The sequence below is a fragment of the Gopherus flavomarginatus genome, chromosome 20 (genome assembly GCF_025201925.1).
Source record: "Gopherus flavomarginatus isolate rGopFla2 chromosome 20, rGopFla2.mat.asm, whole genome shotgun sequence".
NCBI classification, from domain to species: Eukaryota; Metazoa; Chordata; order Testudines; family Testudinidae; genus Gopherus; species Gopherus flavomarginatus.
In genome coordinates this window covers 19,682,576-19,705,051 of record NC_066636.1, presented here as the reverse complement: position 1 = coordinate 19,705,051, position 22,476 = coordinate 19,682,576, and the positions used below count along the sequence as shown (strand labels likewise).

Below are 22,476 nucleotides of genomic sequence, written 5' to 3'. Positions count from 1 at the left end.
AAGGCACAAACGAGAGTTAGGTGCCCAACTTCGATTTACTTTCAGTGGAAGTTGGTGCCTACGTGCCGTATACGCCTCTGAAAATCTCCACTTTATTCTATATTTTTGTGCATATTTTAAATAACTAAATCTCTCACTCACCAATTAGATAGCAAATAGCTAGGACTTTTACAAGCTATTGCTGTATTTTAAGGCACAAGTGAAAGGGAGTAGACATCCTGCCAAACACCTTGTTATACAGAATATGGCTCTTTGTAATATGCAATTAAAAATAATTGAAAGTACTAAACTGGAAATTACTGTCATGTAATTGGAGTCTTGATACTAGGAACTGATTTCACAGCACTTAAACTCCTTTAGAAAAAAACAATAAATTTTGTTGGCATTTGACTTCTGGTTAACACGGTGTAATGTGATCACAGTAACAGTATTACAGTCCAATCCTGCACTCCTTACAGAAGGAAAGCTGAATTTGACTTCAGTGAGACTTTTCCCTGTGTGAAAAATTCAGGACTGGGCCTTAAATAACAATTTACACTAGTAAGCAACATATTTAATAATATCAGCTGTCAAAGAGGAATGGTTTAATGATGGGAACAGAAGCCTAGGGCCAGCACTTTCTGATTTCCAATCCTTGCCTTGACAATTACTTCTACTGTGGCTTTCTGTAACTCTTCTTATCCACTTGGGCAAGCCTACTTAATATTTCCCTTCTGTAAAATGATGTTTGCAACATTTATTGACCTATGTATTATGAGGATTGATGTTTATAAAGCATTCTGAACAAGAAAAATATTTATTATTATACCATCCTGCCCAACATCTTGCATGCAGAACTTTTCTTCAACTTAGTGATGGGTTTTGCATAAAAATCAGTGGCAAGATATTTCCCATAGTTACATTTTTTTCATATACCCACTCTATTTTCTTATAAAACAGAGAAACTTTACAAATTAATGTTTTATAAATAGCAGATGGTTGGCTTTTGCAATCAATACAACAAAAATATTTTCTAAAGGATAATGAAAGCCATTTTTATATAAATGTACAGTAGAAAATACAATATAAGATATAAACAATTATTTTACAAGGAACATGCAAGATAAAAGGTATGCTGAAATAAACAAGGGAAATATAAAAGTTTGTACAAAATATAGAATATTTTAATACTGCTAAAGAAAATACAAGACAGGGTAGGCAGGCCAGAAGCAGGACACAAATATTTTATCCACAAATATTCTGCACCCAGTGAAGCTCAAATGGAATTTCAAGAGGAAACTGTGGCCGGTGTGGGTCTGTAGTAGAGGCCCTATTAAAGCCATACTATGAGGGAGCTGCTGAGAGTATGAGCTCATAGGCATTGGGCCTCTGAACGGATGATCAGGGCCTGTCACAGATTCTTTGGGAACCACTAGATTTGTGCACTGAGTCCATAGTCTCCCCACCCCCTCCACACAGATAGTGGTGATACCCCACAAGGAGATTTTCACGGAGATTACTGCCTCAGAGCCACAACATGGTTCAACCCTGACCTTTAACACGGTTTATAACAGTAGTATAGAGTGTCCCATAGAGTGTTTGACATATGCAGTAAAAGATGCAATTAATTCTAATTAGCTAACTATGAAAGCTCCAAGTCTGAAACTAGTTTAAGGTTAGTTACAATACATCTCCAGTGCATAAGCAGAATTTTAAAAAAGGAAGAAAAAATGGGGGAAAACCCAAAGAAAGGAATTCCAGCACAGATCTTTACAACTCAGACTGGCCTGATAGGTTAGTGTTAAAAGGCTATATTACATTTGATAGCGTTTTCAACAAAGACCAGTAGCTGCTCTGTGATAGCAAGTTCTCAGCATGTTGGTAAGATGATTCATTAAAGTTGAATTCCATTCAACACTATCTTTGGAAGAAAATTTGAATGCATATTCAGTGTATGACCCATCATTTTTTAAAGTGGCCCATCCACTGAAGACTAATTGACCCTCTTGATGTCAAGAATTAACATTGTACATGTGATTGTGTACTTTGACTTAATATAGTATGATTTCACTATGTTAATATTAAGAGTAATTATTTCACTTATTGCCCCTTGAAGTTTAGCATTAATGTAAAAATGTATTCCAGCCAAAATCAACCCCAGACACAGTTCCTTTTGACAGTCTATTTCTAGACAAGATGGGAATAATTTGCAGAGGGGCTATCAGTGGAAGGCATGACCACATACATCAGTGAGCATAAATGGATAGACATCTCAATCATATCCCCTGACTATTAGATCACACCATATATAAAGCCCCTTCTGCAGCTCTAGTCATGGAAAGTCTGTGGGGAAACCACTTTCTGATTGTGACTGTAAGAGACTAGAATAAGTATAGCCAACTTCTGCCCTGTGCTCCTATTGCTGGCTCTGGGTTTTCTGGAGGCTGGCTATTTTGCAGTGCCAGAATTTGGCCCACTGACCTGTGTAGGAGTTACAAAGACAAAAAGAAAGTCAAGGATATGCAAGTGAAAATATTCTAATAGAGCCTAAAGGGCAATCAACCCTTTTAGAGTCTGCACTTATGCGATGTTATTTTAATGGACTTGCTTACTGTTTATCCAAAGTAACTTCAGCTACTGTATATGCTTGATATAACACACTCATATGAATGAACATAGAGAATCAATATATTTGAATATGAACTTTTAAAAGTCTAGCTAAACAAAGCCATATTTCAATAAAGTAGCATTAAATACTAACAAACTTCTATTATTTTATTTTGGTGGTAAAATACTTGAATTCACTTTGACTGAATAACATTAGCTTGAAGAATTTTTATTAAACAAATTAATGATTTTTTCTAAGAAAAGAAAAAGTTCAAATCCACAACTTTTTCAAAGTTTCTTTTCCTTCTCCCCTAGAGACTGAAACTGAGATGAAGGTTTTTTTTAGAGTTTAATTTTGCTTTTTTCCTCCCAATTCGCAATATGATAATTTATTTCACCTCAGCACTTTTAGATTTTAGTCTGTGTTTCACAGGAATTTTTTTTATTCCTGAATTTTTAAAATTGAGGCATATTAAGGAGTTTCTGAGGGGGTTTTGGCAGAAGTTTTGGTCAAATGTTTAACATTTTCCTGTGCCAGCTTCAGCATCTGCTGTAGTAAAATCCTAATGAATATCTTTAGTTCTCTTAGCAGTTCATGCATTTGGCCAAGTTGAATTTGTTTTGCTCTGCTGTTAGAATTGTTTGGTATGTGTTTTACTGTTTCTGACAGCTTCAAATGAGTAACTAGGCTAGCAGTGTTTGCTTCCTTTCTGTGCCAATTACTTGCTTCTGTCTCTTAAAATGAGTTGACATCATCATGGTACTTCCAAATTTGCTGTGAATGGGGTTTTCTAGTAATCAACCCTACATTTACTATTTTGTGGTGAACTTTATAAAGTGATTTTTTTTTCATCTGTTTATCTTTTAAACCTTTGAATAAAAGCTATAATTTTGTGCCTCTAGGCCTTTCTGCCATTCCCTTTTCTATTTTCTTCATCTGCTTTACTGTTTCTTTATTCCTCTGGTTTTTAAAACACTATTCTGTTCATTTGCTCTAAATGTATTGAGTCTGAATTTATGCTCAGAATTATGTTTTATTTTTTGAAAAGAAACAGAATGAGGAGTTTTCCAAGAGTTCATGTGTGACATCTTTCTTTTCATTTCTGCTCTTCCCATATGTTTTCGGAAGGACAGTATTCCTGGAGGCTGAGCAGTACTTTTTGATAATATTAGAATTTTCAAGTTTGGTTTTTGTGTTCTCATGGGAACATGAAACTTATTTGGGTTTTTTTTTATTTTAAGACTAATATCAATTCCTGTAACTTTTTCATTACCAACTGTTCTATGTCTTGCAAGGTATTTAAGAAAATCACCAAATTTCTGCAAGAAATAATTTAAAGATCTTTCTCTTGTATTTCTTCTAAAACCAATTAGGTTTTTCCTTAGTCTTTTTGATAATTTATTCTGAACAGTAACTGGTGTACCATAAACTGTAAAATAGTTGGATGAGTTATCGTGAACGACTGGATTTTTAAAAGCCTTTACTCTTTTCTGTATGTATACTTCTCTCTTTCTTCTTTCCTTCAGTACTAACATTTGCTCCTTCTTGGCATTACTTGTTGAGTTCTTTTTTCTCCAGTTAGTTTTTCTGTTCTTAATATTTTTAGTATATTTTAATGTTTGTTGTTTTTTGGCTTTTCCAGCACAGGGATATAATCCTCTGACATATTTAGGTGTTTGTTTCTGAATTCTAAACTTTATATTCCTATCTTGTTCCTGCAGTTTGCCTTTACTGGTCTGTTTGTTTTCTATCATACATATTTGTGTTTTATTGTATTTTCTGGAAATCCAGCTGTCATTTCTTGTGGCCCTTAGTATTGACTTTGCTAAAATAAATCTCTTCCTCCTTTTTTCCAAAGATACTCTTCTCCTTTTTTCAGAAGCCCACCTAATCTTCTGTGAAAGATCAGCATCTACATAAGTATTTTGCTTTTTCTGAGTAATGATCTCCTGAAGATTCTAAAAAAGAAAAAATATATGTAATAAATTTTAGTATGCTCCATAGTACATGTGTGTGTAATTTAGATAGTGTGGCAAGGCACCTTCTCGGTCTCCCCAGCCTCTGCAGCTTTTAGCCCTGGCAAGACAGGCTTGGGTAAAATAGTCCCTTTTGGTGGCGCAGGGGAAGTCCATTCCTTCCCTCCACCAGTCTTTTTAGCATGTTTTTCTCCCTTATGGGAGGAAATGCAGCCTCCTCTCCTAGTGAGGCTCACTGTCTTGCTCCTCCTAACCTACTGGCAGCAGAACTCCTTCTTTCTCCACCTTTTTCTCCCCCCCCCCCCCGGGGAGGGTTTAAAAAGGTCTCAGGCAGCCCTTAGTTGGAATCAGCTGATCCTAATTAACCTCAGGAAGCTCCCTCTCAGTTGATTCTAATTGATACTCTGGTAACCCCTTCTCAGCTGAACCTGATTGACCTGTAGTTACCCCCCACCCCCAGTTGATAGGGAGGAGGGACTTTTAACCCTCTGAGACTGATTTCTACCCCCTCCCTTGCAATTATCTGTCCTGAGTTTATCACAATAGATAGATAGATCTGCTATCTGCTGCAAGTCACAGACTACCTATTTATATCTGTAAGGTACCTAGGAATTGTCATACTGGACTGTTCCATCTAGTCCAGTATCCTGCCTTTGACAGTGGCTGTTACCAGAGACATGAACAAGAAATTCCACAATTAACAGTTTGGAATAACTGTAGAAGGTTAGGAATAACAGGAGAAGCTGCTTCCTGACATCCATAAAGTAGTGGTCAGTTTATAATCTGAAGCATGAAGGTTTATAATTGTACAAAAAAAATCTTAACTTATGTAACTGTAGATGTTCTTATTATTCATGTAAATGTCCCTATTCCATTTTTTAATCCTGCTATACTCTTAGCCACAGTGATAGTTTGTAGTAATGAGTACCAGAGGCTAATTATGCTGTTTTGTTTTTGTTTTTGTTTAAAGTAAATTTGGGGAGGGATAGCTCAGTGAATTGCCCATTGGCTTGCTAAACCCAGCATTGTGAGTTCAATCCCGGAGGAGCCCACTTAGGAATCTGGGGCAAAAATCAGTACTTGATCCTGCTAGTGAAGGCAGGGGGCTAGAATTGATGACCTTTCAAGGTCTCTTCCAGTTCTAGGAGACAGGTATATCTCCAATTACAAAAAATAAATTCCCATACAAACACACTATTGCCTGGTTTCTGAAGTGTTTTGGGGTTTTTCTTGTTCAAATGCTTTAAGAAAACACATGTTGATTTAAAAATACAAGGGGAGGCTTATCTTAATCATATAAGCAGTCTGCAAGCTACAGACTCAATTTAATATATACATATTGATTCTTCACATTGATGGTTGTATAGTCATTTACACATATGCAAATTGAGTATAAAATATCACCAAAATCAAAGTGGCCGCATTTTACACCTTACTTTCATTCAGTTTGCCCATTGTAAATGACTACACAAGATACAAGGAAGAGGAGAATCAGACCTTGTCTACATTGAGAATTTATCCTGGTTGCAGCAATCACTAGTCAGCTCAGTGCAGCTGCACTGTTGCAAACCCTGACTTTAGACAAGGAGAGCTATGATTTGCACCAGTGGCGTATACTCCTACCCGAAAATGAAGGGAAGCTCCCCTAGTACACATAGGAGTTTTCCTTATCTACATTTGAGGTTTACATTAGTTCAGCTATAATAGATGGTCATTGATTAGGAATTTGCTCTGATTCCAACAAGGCAAATAAGGTCCTCAGGCCCTTAAGTCCACAGTTATAGACTCAGACTTTAAGATCAGAAGAACATAATGTAAGAACATAAGAATGGCCATACTGGGTCAGACCAAAGGTCCATCCAGCCCAGTATCCTGTCTACCGATAGCGGCCAATGCCAGATGCCCCAGAGGGAGTGAACCTAACAGGTAATGATCAAGTGATCTCTCTCCTGCCACCCATCTCCACCCTCTGACAAACAGAGGCTAAGGACACCATTCCTTACCCATCCTGGCTAATAGCCGTTAATGGATTTAACCGCCATGTATTTATCTAGTTCTCTTTTAAACCCTGTTATAGTCCTAGCCGTCACAACCTCCTCAGGCAAGAAGTTCCACAGGTTGACTGTGTGCTGTGTGAAGAACTTCCTTTTATTTGTTTTAAACCTGCTTTCATTTGGTGCCCTCCTAGTTCTTATATTATGGGAACAAGTAAATAACTTTTCCTTATTCACTGTCTCCACACCACTCATGATTTTATATAACTCTATCATATCCCCCCTTCGTCTCCTCTTTTCAAGCTGAAAAGTCCTAACCTCTTTAATTTCTCCTCATATGGAACCTGTTCCAAACCCCTAATCATTTTAGTTGCCCTTCTCTGAACCTTTTCAAATGCCAGTATATCTTTTTTGAGATCAGGAGACCACATCTGTACACAGTATTCAAGATGTGGGTGTACCATGGATATATATAAGGGCAATAAGATATTCTCCATCTTATTCTCTATCCCTTTTTTAGTGATTCCTAACATCCTGTTTGCTTTTTTGACTGCCACTGCACACTGCGTGGACGTCTTCAGAGAACTATCCACGATGACTCCAAGATCTCTTTCCTGATTAGTTGTAGCTAAATTAGCCCTCATCATATTGTATGTATAGTTGGGGTAATTTTTTCCAATGTGCATTACTTTACATTTATCCACTTTAAATTTAGTTTACCATTTTGTTGCCCAATCACTTCGTTTTTTGAGATCTTTTTGAAATTCTTCACAGTCTGCTTTGGTCTTAACTATCTTGAGCAGTTTAGTATCATCTGCAAACTTTGCCACCTCACTGTTTACCTCTTCCTCCAGATCATTTGTGAATAAGTTGAATAGGATTGGTTCTAGGACTGACCCTTAGAGAACACCACTAGTTACCCCTCTCCATTCGGAAAATTTACCATTTATTCCTACCCTTTGTTCCCTGTCTTCCAACCAGTTCTAAATCTGTGAAAGGATCTTCCCTCTTATCCGATGACAACTTAATTTACGTATGAGCCTTTGGTGAGGGACCTTGTAAAAGGGTTTCTGAAAATCTAAGTACACTATGTTCACTGGATCCCCCTTGTCCACGTCTGTTGACCCCTTCAAAGAACTCTAATAGTTAGTAAGACACGATTTCCCTTTACAGAAACCGTGTTGACTTTTGCCCAACAATTTACGTTCTTCTATGTGTCTGACAATTTTATTCTTTACTATTGTTTCAACTAATTTGCCCAGTACTGACGTTAGACTTACCAGTCTGTAATTGCCGGGATCACCTCTAGAGCCCTTTTTAAATATTGGCGTTATATCAGCTATCTTCCAGTCACTGGGTACAGAAGCTGATTTAAAGGATAGGTTACAAACCATAGTTAATAGTTCCACAATTTCATATTTTGAGTGATTTCAGCACTCTTGGGTAATGTCATTTGGTCCCGGTGACTTGTTACTGTTAAGTTTATCAATTCATTCCAAAACCTCTTCTAGTGACACTTCAATCTGTGACAATTCCTCAGATTTGTCACCTACAAAGGATGGCTCAGGTTTGGGAATCTCCCTAACATCCTCAGCCATGAAGACTGAAGCAAAGAATTCATTTAGTTTCTCCGCAATTATTTTATCGTCTTTAAGTGCTCCTTTTTTATCTAGATCGTCTGTTCTTCAAACTCCTTTTTGGCTTTTATTATTACATTTTTACACTTAATTTGGCAGTGTTTATGCTCCTTTTTATTTACCTCACTAGGATTTGACTTCCACTTTTTAAAAGATGCTCTTTTATCTCTCACTGTTTCTTTTACATGGCTGTTAAGCCACAGTGGTTCTTTTTCAGTTCTTTTACTGTGCTTTTTAATTTGAGGTTGTCATAAACAGATAGCTAAGGGTTAATGTCTCTTTCACCTGAAGCACCTGACCAGAGGACCAATCAGGAAACCGGATTTTTTCAACTTTGGGTGGAGGGATTTGAGTGTCTTTGTCTTTGTTTTCTGGCTGCCTGCTCTCTCTGAGCTTTGGAGAAGTAGCTCTACTTTCTAGTCTTCTGTTTCTAAGTGTAAGGACAAAGAGATCAGATAGTAAGTTCTATGGTTTTCTTTTCTTTGGTATTTGCATGAATATAAGTGCTGGAGTGCTTTGATTTGTATTCTTTTTGAATAAGGCTGTTTATTCAATATTCTTTTAAGCAATTGACCCTGTGTTGTATCATCTAAATACAGAGAGAACATTTGTACTTATTTTCCTTTCTTTTTATATAAAGCTTTCTTTTAAGACCTGTTGGAGTTTTTCTTTACTTCAGGGAAATTGAGTCTGTACTCACCAGGGAATTGGTGGGAGGAAGAGATCGGGGAGATCTGTGTGTTGGATTGCTAGCCTGACTTTGCATTCCCTCTGGGGGAATAGGAAAGTACTTTTTGTTTCCAGGATTGGGAACAGAGAGGGGGAGTCTCTCTGTGTAGTTTCACATAGCTTGTGTCTGTGTATCTCTCCAGGAGCACCTGGAGGGGGGAAGGGAAAAAGGATTATTTCCCTTTGTTGTGAGACTCAAGGGATTTGGGTCTTGGGGTCCCCAGAGAAGGTTTTTCAGAGGGACCAGAGTGCCCCAAAACACTCTAATTTTTTGGGTGGTGGCAGCAGGTACCAGGTCCAAGCTGGTAACTAAGCTTGGAGGTTTTTATGCTAACCCCCATATTTTGGACGCTAAGGTCCAAATCTGGGACTAAGGTTATTACATGGTGGCAGCGGTGGGATATAGACAGAACCCAGAAGCCAGTAGAAATATTATATTTTTCTTTTCTCTGCTAAGGGCTTTTTAGCAGAGAGAAGCAGTTGGTTTTAAAAGGGAACCAGAGAGAATTTTTTTTTCTGCTCTCTCTCGCAGTTTGTGGCTTGCATGTTAAGGGTCTTTTGTCATGCAATAGCGCTCCCATTAGGAGGCAAATACCGGCACTTATATGCATGCAAATAAAGTGGTTTTTCTGGTTTCCCTTCATTGAACATTAGCTAGAGAGAAAAAAGGAAAATTAGCTAAAGGCACTGTTGCTAGGCAGACTTCAGGAGGCAACAGAGAACCTGCAGTTCAGAAGATAAACACCGGAGGGCACCCCAACACAAAAAAACAGGAACCATGACTTCTAAGGCAAAAATTGACGCCGAAGAACAAATCAAAGAAGCTGAACACAGGCAACAACTGGAAATAAAACAAAAAGAGATGGAGATGAAAGAAAGAGAAGAACAAATCAAAGAGGCAGCCTACCAAAGAGAACAGGCAGCCAAAGAGGCAGCCAAGGAGGCAGCACACAAAAGAAAACTAGAAAAAGAAGAGGTGGCCTACCGAAGGAAACAAGCAGAAGAAGAGTTGGCCCACAGAAGGAAGCAAGAAGAAGAAGAGGTGGCCTACCGAAGGAAACAAGCAGAAGAAGAGTCGGCCCACCACCGAGAAATAAAAAAACAACAAAAAAAAAATGTAAAGGCCTATGTGTTGTATTAATCTGTTTATTTTCAAGTTCTAGAAGGAAATCGCCGCCAGTGAGCTTCCCCACTGTCTGCAATTTGGGGGGCGTGTCATAAACAGATAGCTAAGGGTTAATGTCTCTTTCACCTGAAGCACCTGACCAGAGGACCAATCAGGAAACCGGATTTTTTCAACTTTGGGTGGAGGGATTTGAGTGTCTTTGTCTTTGTTTTCTGGCTGCCTGCTCTCTCTGAGCTTTGGAGAAGTAGCTCTACTTTCTAGTCTTCTGTTTCTAAGTGTAAGGACAAAGAGATCAGATAGTAAGTTCTATGGTTTTCTTTTCTTTGGTATTTGCATGAATATAAGTGCTGGAGTGCTTTGATTTGTATTCTTTTTGAATAAGGCTGTTTATTCAATATTCTTTTAAGCAATTGACCCTGTGTTGTATCATCTAAATACAGAGAGAACATTTGTACTTATTTTCCTTTCTTTTTATATAAAGCTTTCTTTTAAGACCTGTTGGAGTTTTTCTTTACTTCAGGGAAATTGAGTCTGTACTCACCAGGGAATTGGTGGGAGGAAGAGATCGGGGAGATCTGTGTGTTGGATTGCTAGCCTGACTTTGCATTCCCTCTGGGGAATAGGAAAGTACTTTTTGTTTCCAGGATTGGGAACAGAGAGGGGGAGTCTCTCTGTGTAGTTTCACATAGCTTGTGTCTGTGTATCTCTCCAGGAGCACCTGGAGGGGGGAAGGGAAAAAGGATTATTTCCCTTTGTTGTGAGACTCAAGGGATTTGGGTCTTGGGGTCCCCAGAGAAGGTTTTTCAGAGGGACCAGAGTGCCCCAAAACACTCTAATTTTTTGGGTGGTGGCAGCAGGTACCAGGTCCAAGCTGGTAACTAAGCTTGGAGGTTTTTATGCTAACCCCCATATTTTGGACGCTAAGGTCCAAATCTGGGACTAAGGTTATTACAGAGGTATACATTTAAGTTGGGCCTCTATTATGGTGTCTTTGAAAAGCGTCCATGCAGCTTGCAGGGATTTCCCTCTAGTCACTGTACCTTTTAATTTCTGTTTAACTAACCTCCTCATTTTTGCATAGTTCCCCTTTCTGAAATTAAATGCCACAGTGTTGGGCTATTGAGGTGTTCTTCCCACCACAGGAATGTTAAATGGACCATTGTGATCATGTCTGACGTCCTGCACATTGCAGGTCACAGAACCCCACCCAGAGAATCGCCATCTTACATCACTAGAACAAGTAACTCTTTAATAGACATTTTTTCATACCACATTTGGAGGGTGAGGATGCAGCTGCTATTGTACTAAAATACATTAAAATAATTTAATTAAGAATAGGTTGTTTACAGAAGTATTGTTGTATATTTATTATTTATACAGAGAAATTTATTGTGCAGCCAATAATACATATACAATATTCATCACTTATTATAGATGATGTAATTCATTTGTCACAAATTTATGGGGCTTAGTTGCATTTTTTATGTTACTAGGTTTAAGTAATACTTGCATTAATTTTACAAATTTGCAACACAAAATAGAGCAGCACAAAAGTTGAATAGCCACTTAAGTTCTGAAGTTTTGGATTTATGTGCAGATCTTCTAATAGTTCTCTGTGTTCAAATCCTCTACACAGAGATACCAGCGGAAGAATGGATTTAAGAAAATTTACTGTTTTATTTGTTAGAAACACAAATTCTAAATAAAAAACAATGGTGGTTGGCCCCAAATCTTCTATTAAAGGCATATTTCCAGACACAGGGAGGATATCCCTGCAGCCCTGCCCCTTCCGCATGAGACCCCACTCTCTGCAGCAGGAGCCCTGAGCCCCCTGCCCCCCCAGCCAGAGAAGCCCTGGGCCATCTGGAACCCTGAGCCACCCTTTCCCACCTCCACCACCAAAGGAGCCTCAGGCCAGCCCAAGCAGCCACAGCCCTGGGCTGGCCCGAGGAGCCCCACTCCAGTGTTCCGCAGCAGTGGCTCCCTGGCCTGTTTTATCTATCACCCATGGCCTATGCCTCCCTACTCACACACCCTTAACCCTCATCTGCACAAAATGGGGGAAATCAGCCACAATGTGTCCTCTATGCTTGGTCCAAGTAATAGAATGATCAGTCTTTACATTGTATTTGATAATTGTATCTAACTTTCCATTCTTACCTTCAAAGGTAACTGTTTCCTAGGTATTAATTCTGTTGGTTCCAAATCTCCCAGAATCTTCGACATCATTTCATTAACTTCTTCATTGCTCTGGTGCACATGTGATGTCAATAATTCCTCCTCTATTGAAATAAGTCATCAGAAAAAAAACTGTCATAGGGATGCACTAAATATATCAAACAAACAATAGCTTGAGTGTACATTCATTTTTGGAAATTATTTGTAAAGTATATTTGTTTAGAATACAAATGTTTTAAAATGGGCTGGATAAAAGGAGGACTCTGCCTGGACATTACAAAGGGGTTCAGAACCATGCAGAGTCAATTAGGTACCTTAATCTCATTTTATATATATTATGAAGATGCTAGTCGTGACTCCATAGTAAAAGAGATCTTGAAAAATATAGTTAAAGTGTGAATTTATTTAATCAGTTCCGCAGGGAAAAAGAACTATTTCTCAAACTTATAGGGCTTTTTAATGGGATCAAATATTTTAGTTTTTGTGAAAGCTTTAAGTGATTCCATTGAATAGGTTTAATAAAATTAGAAGCGTTTTAAAATATATATTGTTTTTCATGTACACTGATTTTCTTTGTGCCCCCTGGTTTAATATTGCTAGAAATTAGAAATATAAAACCAATTAGTATAGGATATGTGTTTAATTTAACATTTACCCAATAAAGTACAGCTTATTCCATAACTACTTCCATTTATGCCATGTATTGACGACAAATACATTTGATGATGAATGCATTTTATGATAATGTAAGGAAGGCATTTTGTTTACTACAGATAGAGAAGGCATTTTGCTGCAATGAAGCCAACTTAGACTGTATTAGATAAAAGCTGCAGTCCAAATTTACAGACTAAGAAGAAGTCACAGCAGGGCCTCCAGAACCCCTGCCTTCATACCCCATGGCTGTCCTTGGCATCTTCCCCAGCTGTTCCATCTCCTCCTGTCAGAAAACTTACCTCACCCTTATTTTTGCACTTCCCCTCCATCAGTATTTGTAATGCCTCAATCACACAGACAGGCAACCAAAATCAATTCAATTAATTTTATTTCAATTCAGTAATACTTTATTGACCTGATGAGATATACAAGTATTGCCACAGTGTAAGAGAGACTGAACACTAAGAGCTCTATCACAAGTAGGTACAATTTGCTCAGAATGAGGCAATATCAGCAGGGGACAATTTGCCTTTGCAACCTTTCACTTCTTGAGTAACAGTGCTTATATTCACACTAAGATTACTCTATTAACAAGTATATGTAATAATGCTTCCAAACTAGAGTTCCATTTCTGAACCGTACTGCCCTCTTTATGTACAGTGGAGCTGCTCTGTGCCAGGCTAGATCTCTAGCATAAATGAGACTGGTCTAATTTGTGCTGGGCTCCCACAAAGCCCAAAATATCTCAAGACATAAAGAAGATTGTAAGGCTAATATTCAAAGCATTTTAAATTCATAACTATTGTGCCAATCAGTATCTAGGTTTCAGGAGTCCTGAATCAAATTGACCAAAACACAGTTTTGTAATTAAGAAGCCTAAACTGATCCTTAGCCACATCTCAGAATCACCACAAAACAAATAGTCGCTACTCAGAACAAAAGAAGCCCCAAACTTGAATATCACTATGTTTGAAGCTAGTCTGTGCTATTTACCTCCCTTTAATTAAGAAGCACCAAAGTTCCAAGCAATCGTTAATAGAATAAACAAACCAAAAAAGCTAACACAATACAGCATTATCTTTAATAAGAGAGCTTATGCAGATAAAACACATATAGACACTCCTACCAATCATAGAATATCAGGGTTGGAAGGGACCTTAGGAAGTCATCTAGTCCAGCCCCCTGCTTAAAGCAGGACCAATCCCCAGCCAGATTGTTACCCCAGTTCCCTAAATGGCCCCCTCAAGGATTAAACTCACAACCCTGGGTTTAACAGGCCAATGCTCAAACCACTGAGCTATCCTTCCCCCCAATTCTAATCTTTGGTGTGTTAAATATTCAAATGATAGTCTCAGTTAAGAACAATATGATCTACTTTTACCTGATTCCTTTGGCATTATGATAATATCAGGTCTAGATCTTCTTGACTTCATTAAATCAGTTTTAAAGCTGTCAATCTGTGTTAATTTGACCTTTAAAAAACATAAGTGATTCAGGAAATACTGTGTTTACACGTCTAAAGGCAGTAGTGAATGTGTTTGTTTCACTCAAAAGAAAATGTAAATACAACTATCAAACAGGGGTGCTGGAACAATTTTTATAGTTGGGGAGCTGAAAGCCATTGAACCAAACTGTAAACCCTACATACAATGGAAACCACTTCAAGCCAGGGGGTGCTGCAGCACCCACAACACCCCTAGTTCCAGGACCTATGCTATCAAAAATCTAAATTCAATAGTAATTGTGAGATCTGACAGAATCATAGTAAAAGCCGGGATGGACTGAGCCAGAATTTGGATGTGAGAAACCTAAGGAACTTTCTGGAAGTAGTATTGGTCTTTAAATATCTGGTATTCTTTCTTCAGAATCAGTGCTTAATCAAATGCTCTGTTGTAGAGCACTGTACTGCAAAATACGCAGAAGGTGTAAAATAAGTTCATAGCAATTTACTGTTGTTAAAGATCCCATGATTATTCTGCTAAAGCATGTTAACCCTGATGTCCTGAATAAATTCTAATATAGATACTCCTATTCTGCCCACCTAAACTCTCCTTTCCAGTTTCATTTTTAGAAGATACTTTCCACTTGCTTTACTAAATTTAAGTATTATTGTTGCATGCTGCTAAACACTGGCTGAATTTCAACAGTAGATGAAGTAATTCCTGAATACAATTTGTCATCTCCATTTTTAAAGTATATTGGGTTCTTTCTGATGAAAGAAGCTGTCACTAATTTACCTGTGATATTGTGAATTTTATAAGTATTTTAAAATCAAAATACATAAGAGTTATAACATTATTATTAAATGTGTGTGAACCTATCAGTTAACTTAAATGAAGTGCTATAATAAAAGTTTAAAGCGCTTCAGTATACTATCTAGACGCTAGGTTAAATTCATCCATCATGAAACCCCATCAGTTTCAGTGGAGTCTGAAAAATGGGGAAAGCTTTCCATCATTCTTGCTCACAAAGTGCATCACAAAACTCAGTCTACACATAAGCTTACCTAAACCTTTGAGTTTCTTTTCAAAAGACTAAACAACTCAGCTGTGCTGTCAAGTAGTTATATATAGAAGGGCTTATAGTTGTTTAAAAGTTTACAACAGCTGGAAACACTGGTCTCTATCCAGGAGCAATTTTGTTTTTAAATTGAACTTTTTAAAATGTAAGATAATAAAAAAAGATACTTTCAGAAAAACAAAGTTCATCTGAAGCATGACATTTGGTTAATGATTTACTTAATCACTTTCATTACATAGGGAGAATATACCTTAAAAATGTTGCTATAGTCAAAAAAATTGACTCTAAAAATCACATTGTGGTGTCCCATATGTAACCAGCACTGTGACCTCCTTACATCATCACTAACTAGTACAAAAGATCCTAAACTCAGAATTTAACTGATGATTCTGTTGACAACGCATACAGCTCTTTCAAATAAAACTGTATTGGCTCTCCAGTGCTAACAGTATTTAAAAATTATTTGTGTCCATTAAGTAAACAGATAGAAATTGAAGGTGCACAAAAAGCAGAAATTTAGAGTAAGAAGGTGCTGGGTTTTAATAGTCACTTCTCTGATTACACCTATGTTTTAATATATCCTTGATTCCTTCCTAATAAATAATAAAAAAGGTTTTACCTGGTATGCAGTCTTGTGACCTGAGAGAAAAGGGAAAGTTGCATAGTTTAGAAGGATATTTGTAAGAAATCTTATTTGACACTCTTTCCAAATACTTTCATTTGATGCTTAAACATTTTCCATCCTTTGTTAATTAGAACATACAATCACTCAGCAGTTGTAGATTCTGAATCCAGTCTCCATTTTTATTATATATATTGAATTGTATAATCAATGTTATAAAATTAATTTTCAAAAACATGGAATCTTCTTTTTAATTTTACTAATTTTCCAGTTCTGTAGTTTACTGTCATTTAGGTGGTCTTAAATATTTTCATGTGTCTTTGATGTTTTAATCCTTGGGTTGCCAGGCATCTGTTTTTTGACTGGAACACCTGGTTGAAAAGAGATCCTGGGGGCTCCAGTCAGCACCACTGACCGAACCATTAAAAGTCCAGTCGGCAGCACAGCAGGGCTAAGGCAGGCTCCCTGCCTACCTTGGCTCCATGCAGCTCCCAGAAGTGGCCAGCATTTCCCTCTATCTCCAAGGCAGAGGCACGGCCACAGGAGCTCTGTGCGCTGTCCCTGCACCAAGTGCCGGCTCCGCAGCTCCCATTGGCAAGGAACTGCGGCCAATGAGAGCTGTGGGGCGGCGCCTGCGGACAGGGGCAGGCAGAGTCCCCTGGCTGTGCCTCTGCTTAGGAGCTGGAGGGAAAGGCTGGCTGCTTCTGGGAGCTGTCCGAGGTGAACACCACCCGGAGCCCGCACCCCAAATCCCCTCCTGAACTCCAACCCCCTGCCTCAGCCCTGAATCCCTTCCCACACCCAAACTCCCTCCGAGAGCCTGCACCCCCTCACAAACCCCTACCTCCTGCCCCAGCCCAGAGCCCCCTCCCGCACCCAAACTCCCTCCCAGAGCCTGTACCCCATGGCCCCTCCCCCATCCCTGTGCCCCCTTCCATGCCCAAACTCCCTCCCAGAGCCCGCACCCCCTCCTGCACTCTGAACCCTTCAGCCCCAGGCCCAAACCAGAGCTAACACCCCCAACCCAGAGCCTGTACCCCCTCCCACACCCTATCCCCCTGCCCCAGCCCGGAGCCACTCCCACACTCCAACCCCCTCATTTCTGCCCCACCCCAGAGTCCTCACCCCTTCCCACACCCCACCCCTCTGCCCAGCCCAGCCCAGTGAAAATGAGACAGGGTGGAGGAGAGCAAGCAATGGAGGGGGGGGGAATGGAGTGAGCGGGGTGGGGCCTCAGAGAGGGGCTGGGGTAGAGGGTGGGGCAGGGGGGTTCGGTTTTCTGCAATCGAAAAGTTGGCAATCCTATTTAATCCTGTCCTTTTAGCAGAAAATTTTCAAAATTTATTTTGTTCCTCTTTTATCCATAAGAAAACACCGTTTTCCAAAGGTGGATATCTCCTACTTGTTTATTTAGTTAGTGTTTGTAACAAAGAGCAGAAGTCTTCCCTGCTTGCAAGAATGGAGCAGACACACTGGGAGGATGGAAGAGAATGCATGTAATGGGAGATGCACTTGGTTAACTGAGGTCAGAACTGTGCCCAAGTATTTACAACAGTTACTCTAAATTCAAATAAATTATTTTTAATTGCTTGCTCAGTACAGTTTTATTTATTCCTTCCCTCTCTCTGCTGAATTACCTCTCCCCTCTGGTCCTCCCCAATTTTGTGTTACCCTTCTCCATTTCTTTCTTTCCATCCAGTCTGTATTGTCACTTTCTCATGCCTTCTTTTTGGTTACTCTATGCATTGACACTGTCTACCGTTCTCCTGACCTTCTCATTTGTTTCCTTCTTTCCCTTCTCAGTTCTTGCTTTCTGTGTTAAATTCTGACCTCTCACTCAGGTTGTCTCCCCCTTATCCACTAGATCTGTTCCATTTCTACCACTCTCTTGATTTTGCTTCCAGTCCAGTTCCTTTTTTATTATTGTGTTCAAATGCACTATCTTACCATTTTTTTCCCTTCCCAACCCGTTTCTAAATACTTTTACTCCCATCTCATTCAAAATATTCTCTGCCTCCTATTTTTCCCGCCCACATTCCACTCTCATATGATCCGTGTGCTGCAGAAAAATTAGAATCCTAATCTCTAAATGGCAGAGACAGGCCCTCCCCCACTTACCCTTCTATTCTGTATGTGAGCTGTCAGACAGTGCTTCAGAAACTGGGATTCAAGTAACTTTCATTTTGCTACCCAACCATCAGCAATGCATAAATGCAAATTTTTAACCTGACTTTATCTTTACTGTTGAAAGAAGAACTACTAAATACTAGAACACGTCATGTATATTGTTTTAAAGCACCACATAAAAATGGCAAAAGTAACTTCTCTCCAATGCAAAAATAAATATGTAACCTGAATCCATTTCATTTTCTGGGATAGGTTCCCTTTCCCCAGTGCCAGAAGCTGCCAATTTTTATGTAACATGTGGTTTTCTTTTGATTTGTCCTGGAGTCCATTCAATTTATTTTTGGATCTTCCCTCATTTTTGGCAGGCGAGTTAAGAGGAATGAGGATAGGGTTTCCTAATCTCAGTTATTTTTTAAAAAAGGACATGGTCAAGGTGGAAAGTCCAAAACTGAAGCTTAACATATGTTATGGTTTAAATGTTTCTCTTTGTCCAGGCAAAATCATCAGCCCTAGAAAATTAAGGCTACAACACAATAAAATCCCAGTTTTTTAGGTGACTGGCCACTGAGCAACAAATGCAGATCATGAAGCTATGCATACAACATGGTGTCATCTCTCTCTACTGTGCCGGATTGCTCCATTCTTGTGATTAAGTAGGGTATTGGATCCATGTGAACTGCAGCACTCTCACAACTCCCTCCCCAGCCACTTTAGTCTGACCTACTAGCGAACTGGAGTCATTCCCATTCTCATGAATGTAAGTACATTTTTGTGTATTTTAATATAAATAGAACATTGAATTGTGTTAGCCATATGACAAATTGCAATCACACGATACATGTAATTTGATAGATGTTTTGCTCTTGACGCAGGAACTTAATTCCAAGCAATTGCCAGGAGCCCTGCCAGGATTTCTAAGTCACAGACTTGCCCAATCTCTTTTTTCAGCAGCAGAACTCACTTACTCCCCACCTCCCCTGTTGGCAGCAGGCCTGGAGTAGACAGCAAGCATCTATCCTGAGACCAGCACAAGAGGCAAGTCCTCATTGAATTCCCCCACCCCACACGTTCCGCTGAAGGATCAGGGTAGCAACACTAACCATCTCCAACAGCAAGACCAAATGGAAGGCAATTCTTTGCTGAGCTACCCTATCTCCAAGGGCCCAATTAAACTCATTTAAATCAATGAGAGTCTGTCATTAAAGGAAATCAGATTAGGCTCCAATAACAGAATGGGATTGCTCTCTGCTTTTCTAGTCACTTGTGACCCTGCTTTTTCCCAGGGTCCCTCTTTCATAGATGGGTTTGTAGAGCCACCAACTCTCATAATATTTTTTAAAGCCCCATTTCCTGGAGGCATGTGATTAGTGAAGAATTTTGACCTTCATTTAAAGTTTCTAGCCTTTATGGCTAGAGAAAACATTGAAAATGTGAACCGAGTGCATCCCAAACACACAGAAACCAGAAGGCAAATAAAAGGAACCAACATTGTTTTAGTTTGAATCTATTTTTAAACCAATTTCATTATTATTTTGTGGCCTGACTCATGATTTTTTTAACACTTGCGTTTAGCAACACCAGGTATTTATCTCATTTTCTTTTAACCACCAATTCCCTAGACCAGGTGCTGGCAAGCTCAAAACGTGCTACCCATCTTGCTTGTAAGGACATGGGGGCTTTTAGAGTTGTCAGTTCTCACAACTTTATCACAAATCTCACAATATTTGATGCTTTTTTTTAAGCCCCAGCTCCTGAATTCATGTGATTATATGAGAATCTCAGCTTCAGTCTTTTAAAAAGTATGTTTCTAGCTCTCACAATTGCAGAGAGAAGACTGAAAACATTACCCGTAAAGGCTACAGCACCAGAAGACAAAAACAAAACAAAAACAAAAAAAAAAACAGAATTTTTATTTTCTTTTAAAAAAATCATGATTTTCAAGAAAATCTTGTAATTTTTGAGTGTGTGGGATTGGCAAGTGACTGGTCCTTCAGCAGTTATTTATATCCAAATTAAAATATACCCCAGGGTGAAATATTACCTGGGGTGAGATTAAAACAGCTAGCAAGTAAGAGAAACAAGAACCGGGTGCCCGTCCCACGGGGGATAAAAGCCATAGTGCCCAAGTGTGCCTATGAGGGAGTTAGGACATCTTGCCAGTACTTATTGAGAGGAAAGGGGGAGCAATGGCCTGATTGGCCTCAGAATCTCCCAGCAGACCCGCAACAAACTCACAGGTAGGGAGCGATCTGGGTGGTTAGGATATTTTGTCAACTGTGTACTTGACAGAAATTGCCTTTTTCTGATATTTGGTTAAACCAGGCAGCAACTGACAAATTAAACTTAACTTTTAAAACTATGAGGGAAATGATTATTTAAAACAATCCTTGACCTCGCTCGCCCATTACAAAAATCACATTTTTCAGTCAAGATTTGAGGAGAAAGTTCAGGGTTGGGGGAAGTGGGGGATGAAAAATATTAACCAGCTGACAGGAATTTATTTATTTTTCGGACATTATGTAGCAAATGCTGGTTCAAAGGTGGAATTTATGGCACTGGGCGGGAGTTTCACCCCTCCTCCCTCTTCCCCCACAAAAATAAATCATTGAGCCACAGTGGGTCAAAAGGGCGGGGGCGGGGAAGCGGAGGGGCTGGGGAGCGACCGTTGGAGCCGAGGAGGAAGCGCTCGTGCCACTTCAAAGCTTAATCCCCGCGCGCCGGCTGCGCACGAGGCTGCAGGGGGGGCGGCGCAGGCGGGGGGAGGGGAAACTGCGGCAAATTTCAGCCAGTCAGCGGCGGGTGGCTGCCTAGCCCCTGCTGCTCCATTGGGGAAAACCCGTGGATAACGGCTTTCCCGCGCTCAGGGGCCAATCAGCTCTTGCCTCAGGCAGCCTGCGCTTGGCTGGGTGATGGGGATGGGGCAGGGGCAGGGCACCCCCATTTTAATCACCACAGGCTTCTCTGTAAAGAGGCTGCCGTGTCCCTCTTGTCAGTGTGCACTGACCCGGTGGGGAACAGAAACACAATGAGATGCGAGGCAGCACTGAGACAGAAGCATAGCGAGGGGGAGGGGAGAAGGACCACGGGAGAGCAAAATATGGGGCATAAAGCAAGTCACACAAGAGAAGGGAGGGAATAGGACTAGAGGAAGAGGCAGGAAGTGGGGGAAGAGATAAATGGAGAAAGTATGAGGAAAAAATATGCATGGGACTCTTGTGCAGGTTGTGACAAAATGGATGACATAAGCAACAGTAAAACAGTAACCAACGGTTCTTTAAGAGAAAGCACCCTTGATACTGACATAACTGCTTTCCCCACTTTCCATAAATGTGTCCAGGGAGCAACGATAGCATAATTAACAGGGCAGACAAAAGCTGTTTTTAAGATCTTTTTTTAAAGGTTTACTAGACTGTAGAGAAAAAGGCATGCTAGTACAGGTCAGGACAACACATGAGCCTGTAAACATGGCACTCATTTTCAGTAACACCTATCCCCATGAATGTCTCAAGTCTTCATGTTATTTTTGTATCTAAAGGGAAAGTACTGTTCACTACAGTTAAGTTTTCCCCTCTGTATATTGGCATACCACAATGTAAGGTTTTTACTTTTTTGCAGACTTACAAGGCTATTAAACTACCAATTCACACCCAAGATATACTCATCTACCCTTTACCATTATAAAAGCCTAATATTTTGCTCAGTCCCAACCATTGACCCTCTCCCCCCCAAAAAACAAATCTCCTGGGGAAATAGGCACATAGGATTTTGTGAAGCTAATTTAATGCCTTTCATTCTGAGCCACTGGAAGTGCTTTAGAAATAATCAAAGGAATAAGCAGTCATCTAGGCCAGAAACAAGGGAGGTAACTAGCTTGGCTCAAGTGCATCCAGGAGACTTTTGTCAAGGATACTGGACCAATCTCAAAATCAAAGCAATGGGATCTCTAGCTTCTTGGAGAGTAGAGGGAGTAGCTTTCTTACCTGAAGGAGACCTTAGTGTTTCTACATCAGAAGAGTAAGACTGAGCCAGAAGTTTAGTTCCAAGAGATAACTAGCTAACCACTTTTAAAAAAGCAAGGTCCAAGCTCTTGACTGTTATCCCACTATCGATTTTACTTCACAAGATTGAATCAATTTGTCTATTTACTGTCATTGAATTGCATCAGTTTATGGAGAAGGTAGGCAGAGCTAGCACTTGCACACTCATTTCTGCATTGAGTTTATGTGGGAAAGCATTTCAGTTCTCTTGACATCATTTTAGGTTTATATACAGCTGTCAAAAATATCTCAGCACAGAGAACTCACAGCAACAAAATTAAAGGACTAA

General features: G+C 39.6%; 1 protein-coding gene and 1 long non-coding RNA gene across 6 annotated transcripts; one reads left to right on the top strand and one right to left on the bottom strand.

The window, feature by feature from the left end:
* Positions 1 to 786: 786 nt before the first annotated feature.
* Positions 787 to 22,164, bottom strand: LOC127038419 (uncharacterized). Of its 5 annotated transcripts, none has more exons than XM_050931012.1 (5): positions 16,165 to 16,635; positions 16,021 to 16,040; positions 14,263 to 14,353; positions 12,210 to 12,331; positions 787 to 4,545 (listed from the first exon to the last, which is right to left on the bottom strand). In XM_050931012.1, exons 1-5 carry the CDS (start codon positions 16,259 to 16,261, stop codon positions 3,529 to 3,531), a joined length of 1,347 nt encoding a protein of 448 aa, XP_050786969.1. In that variant the 5' UTR covers positions 16,262 to 16,635; the 3' UTR covers positions 787 to 3,528. The 5 variants fall into 5 exon arrangements, with proteins under 5 accessions (XP_050786969.1, XP_050786974.1, XP_050786973.1 ...); XM_050931017.1 differs by having other exon boundaries at positions 787 to 2,460; XM_050931016.1 differs by lacking the exons at positions 14,263 to 14,353; positions 16,165 to 16,635 and adding an exon at positions 22,131 to 22,164.
* LOC127038421 (uncharacterized) lies at positions 17,291 to 19,181 on the top strand. The gene is made up of 3 exons (XR_007770627.1): positions 17,291 to 17,548; positions 18,645 to 18,907; positions 19,099 to 19,181. It is a non-coding gene; the product is annotated as an uncharacterized LOC127038421 (long non-coding RNA).
* Positions 22,165 to 22,476: the final 312 nt, after the last annotated feature.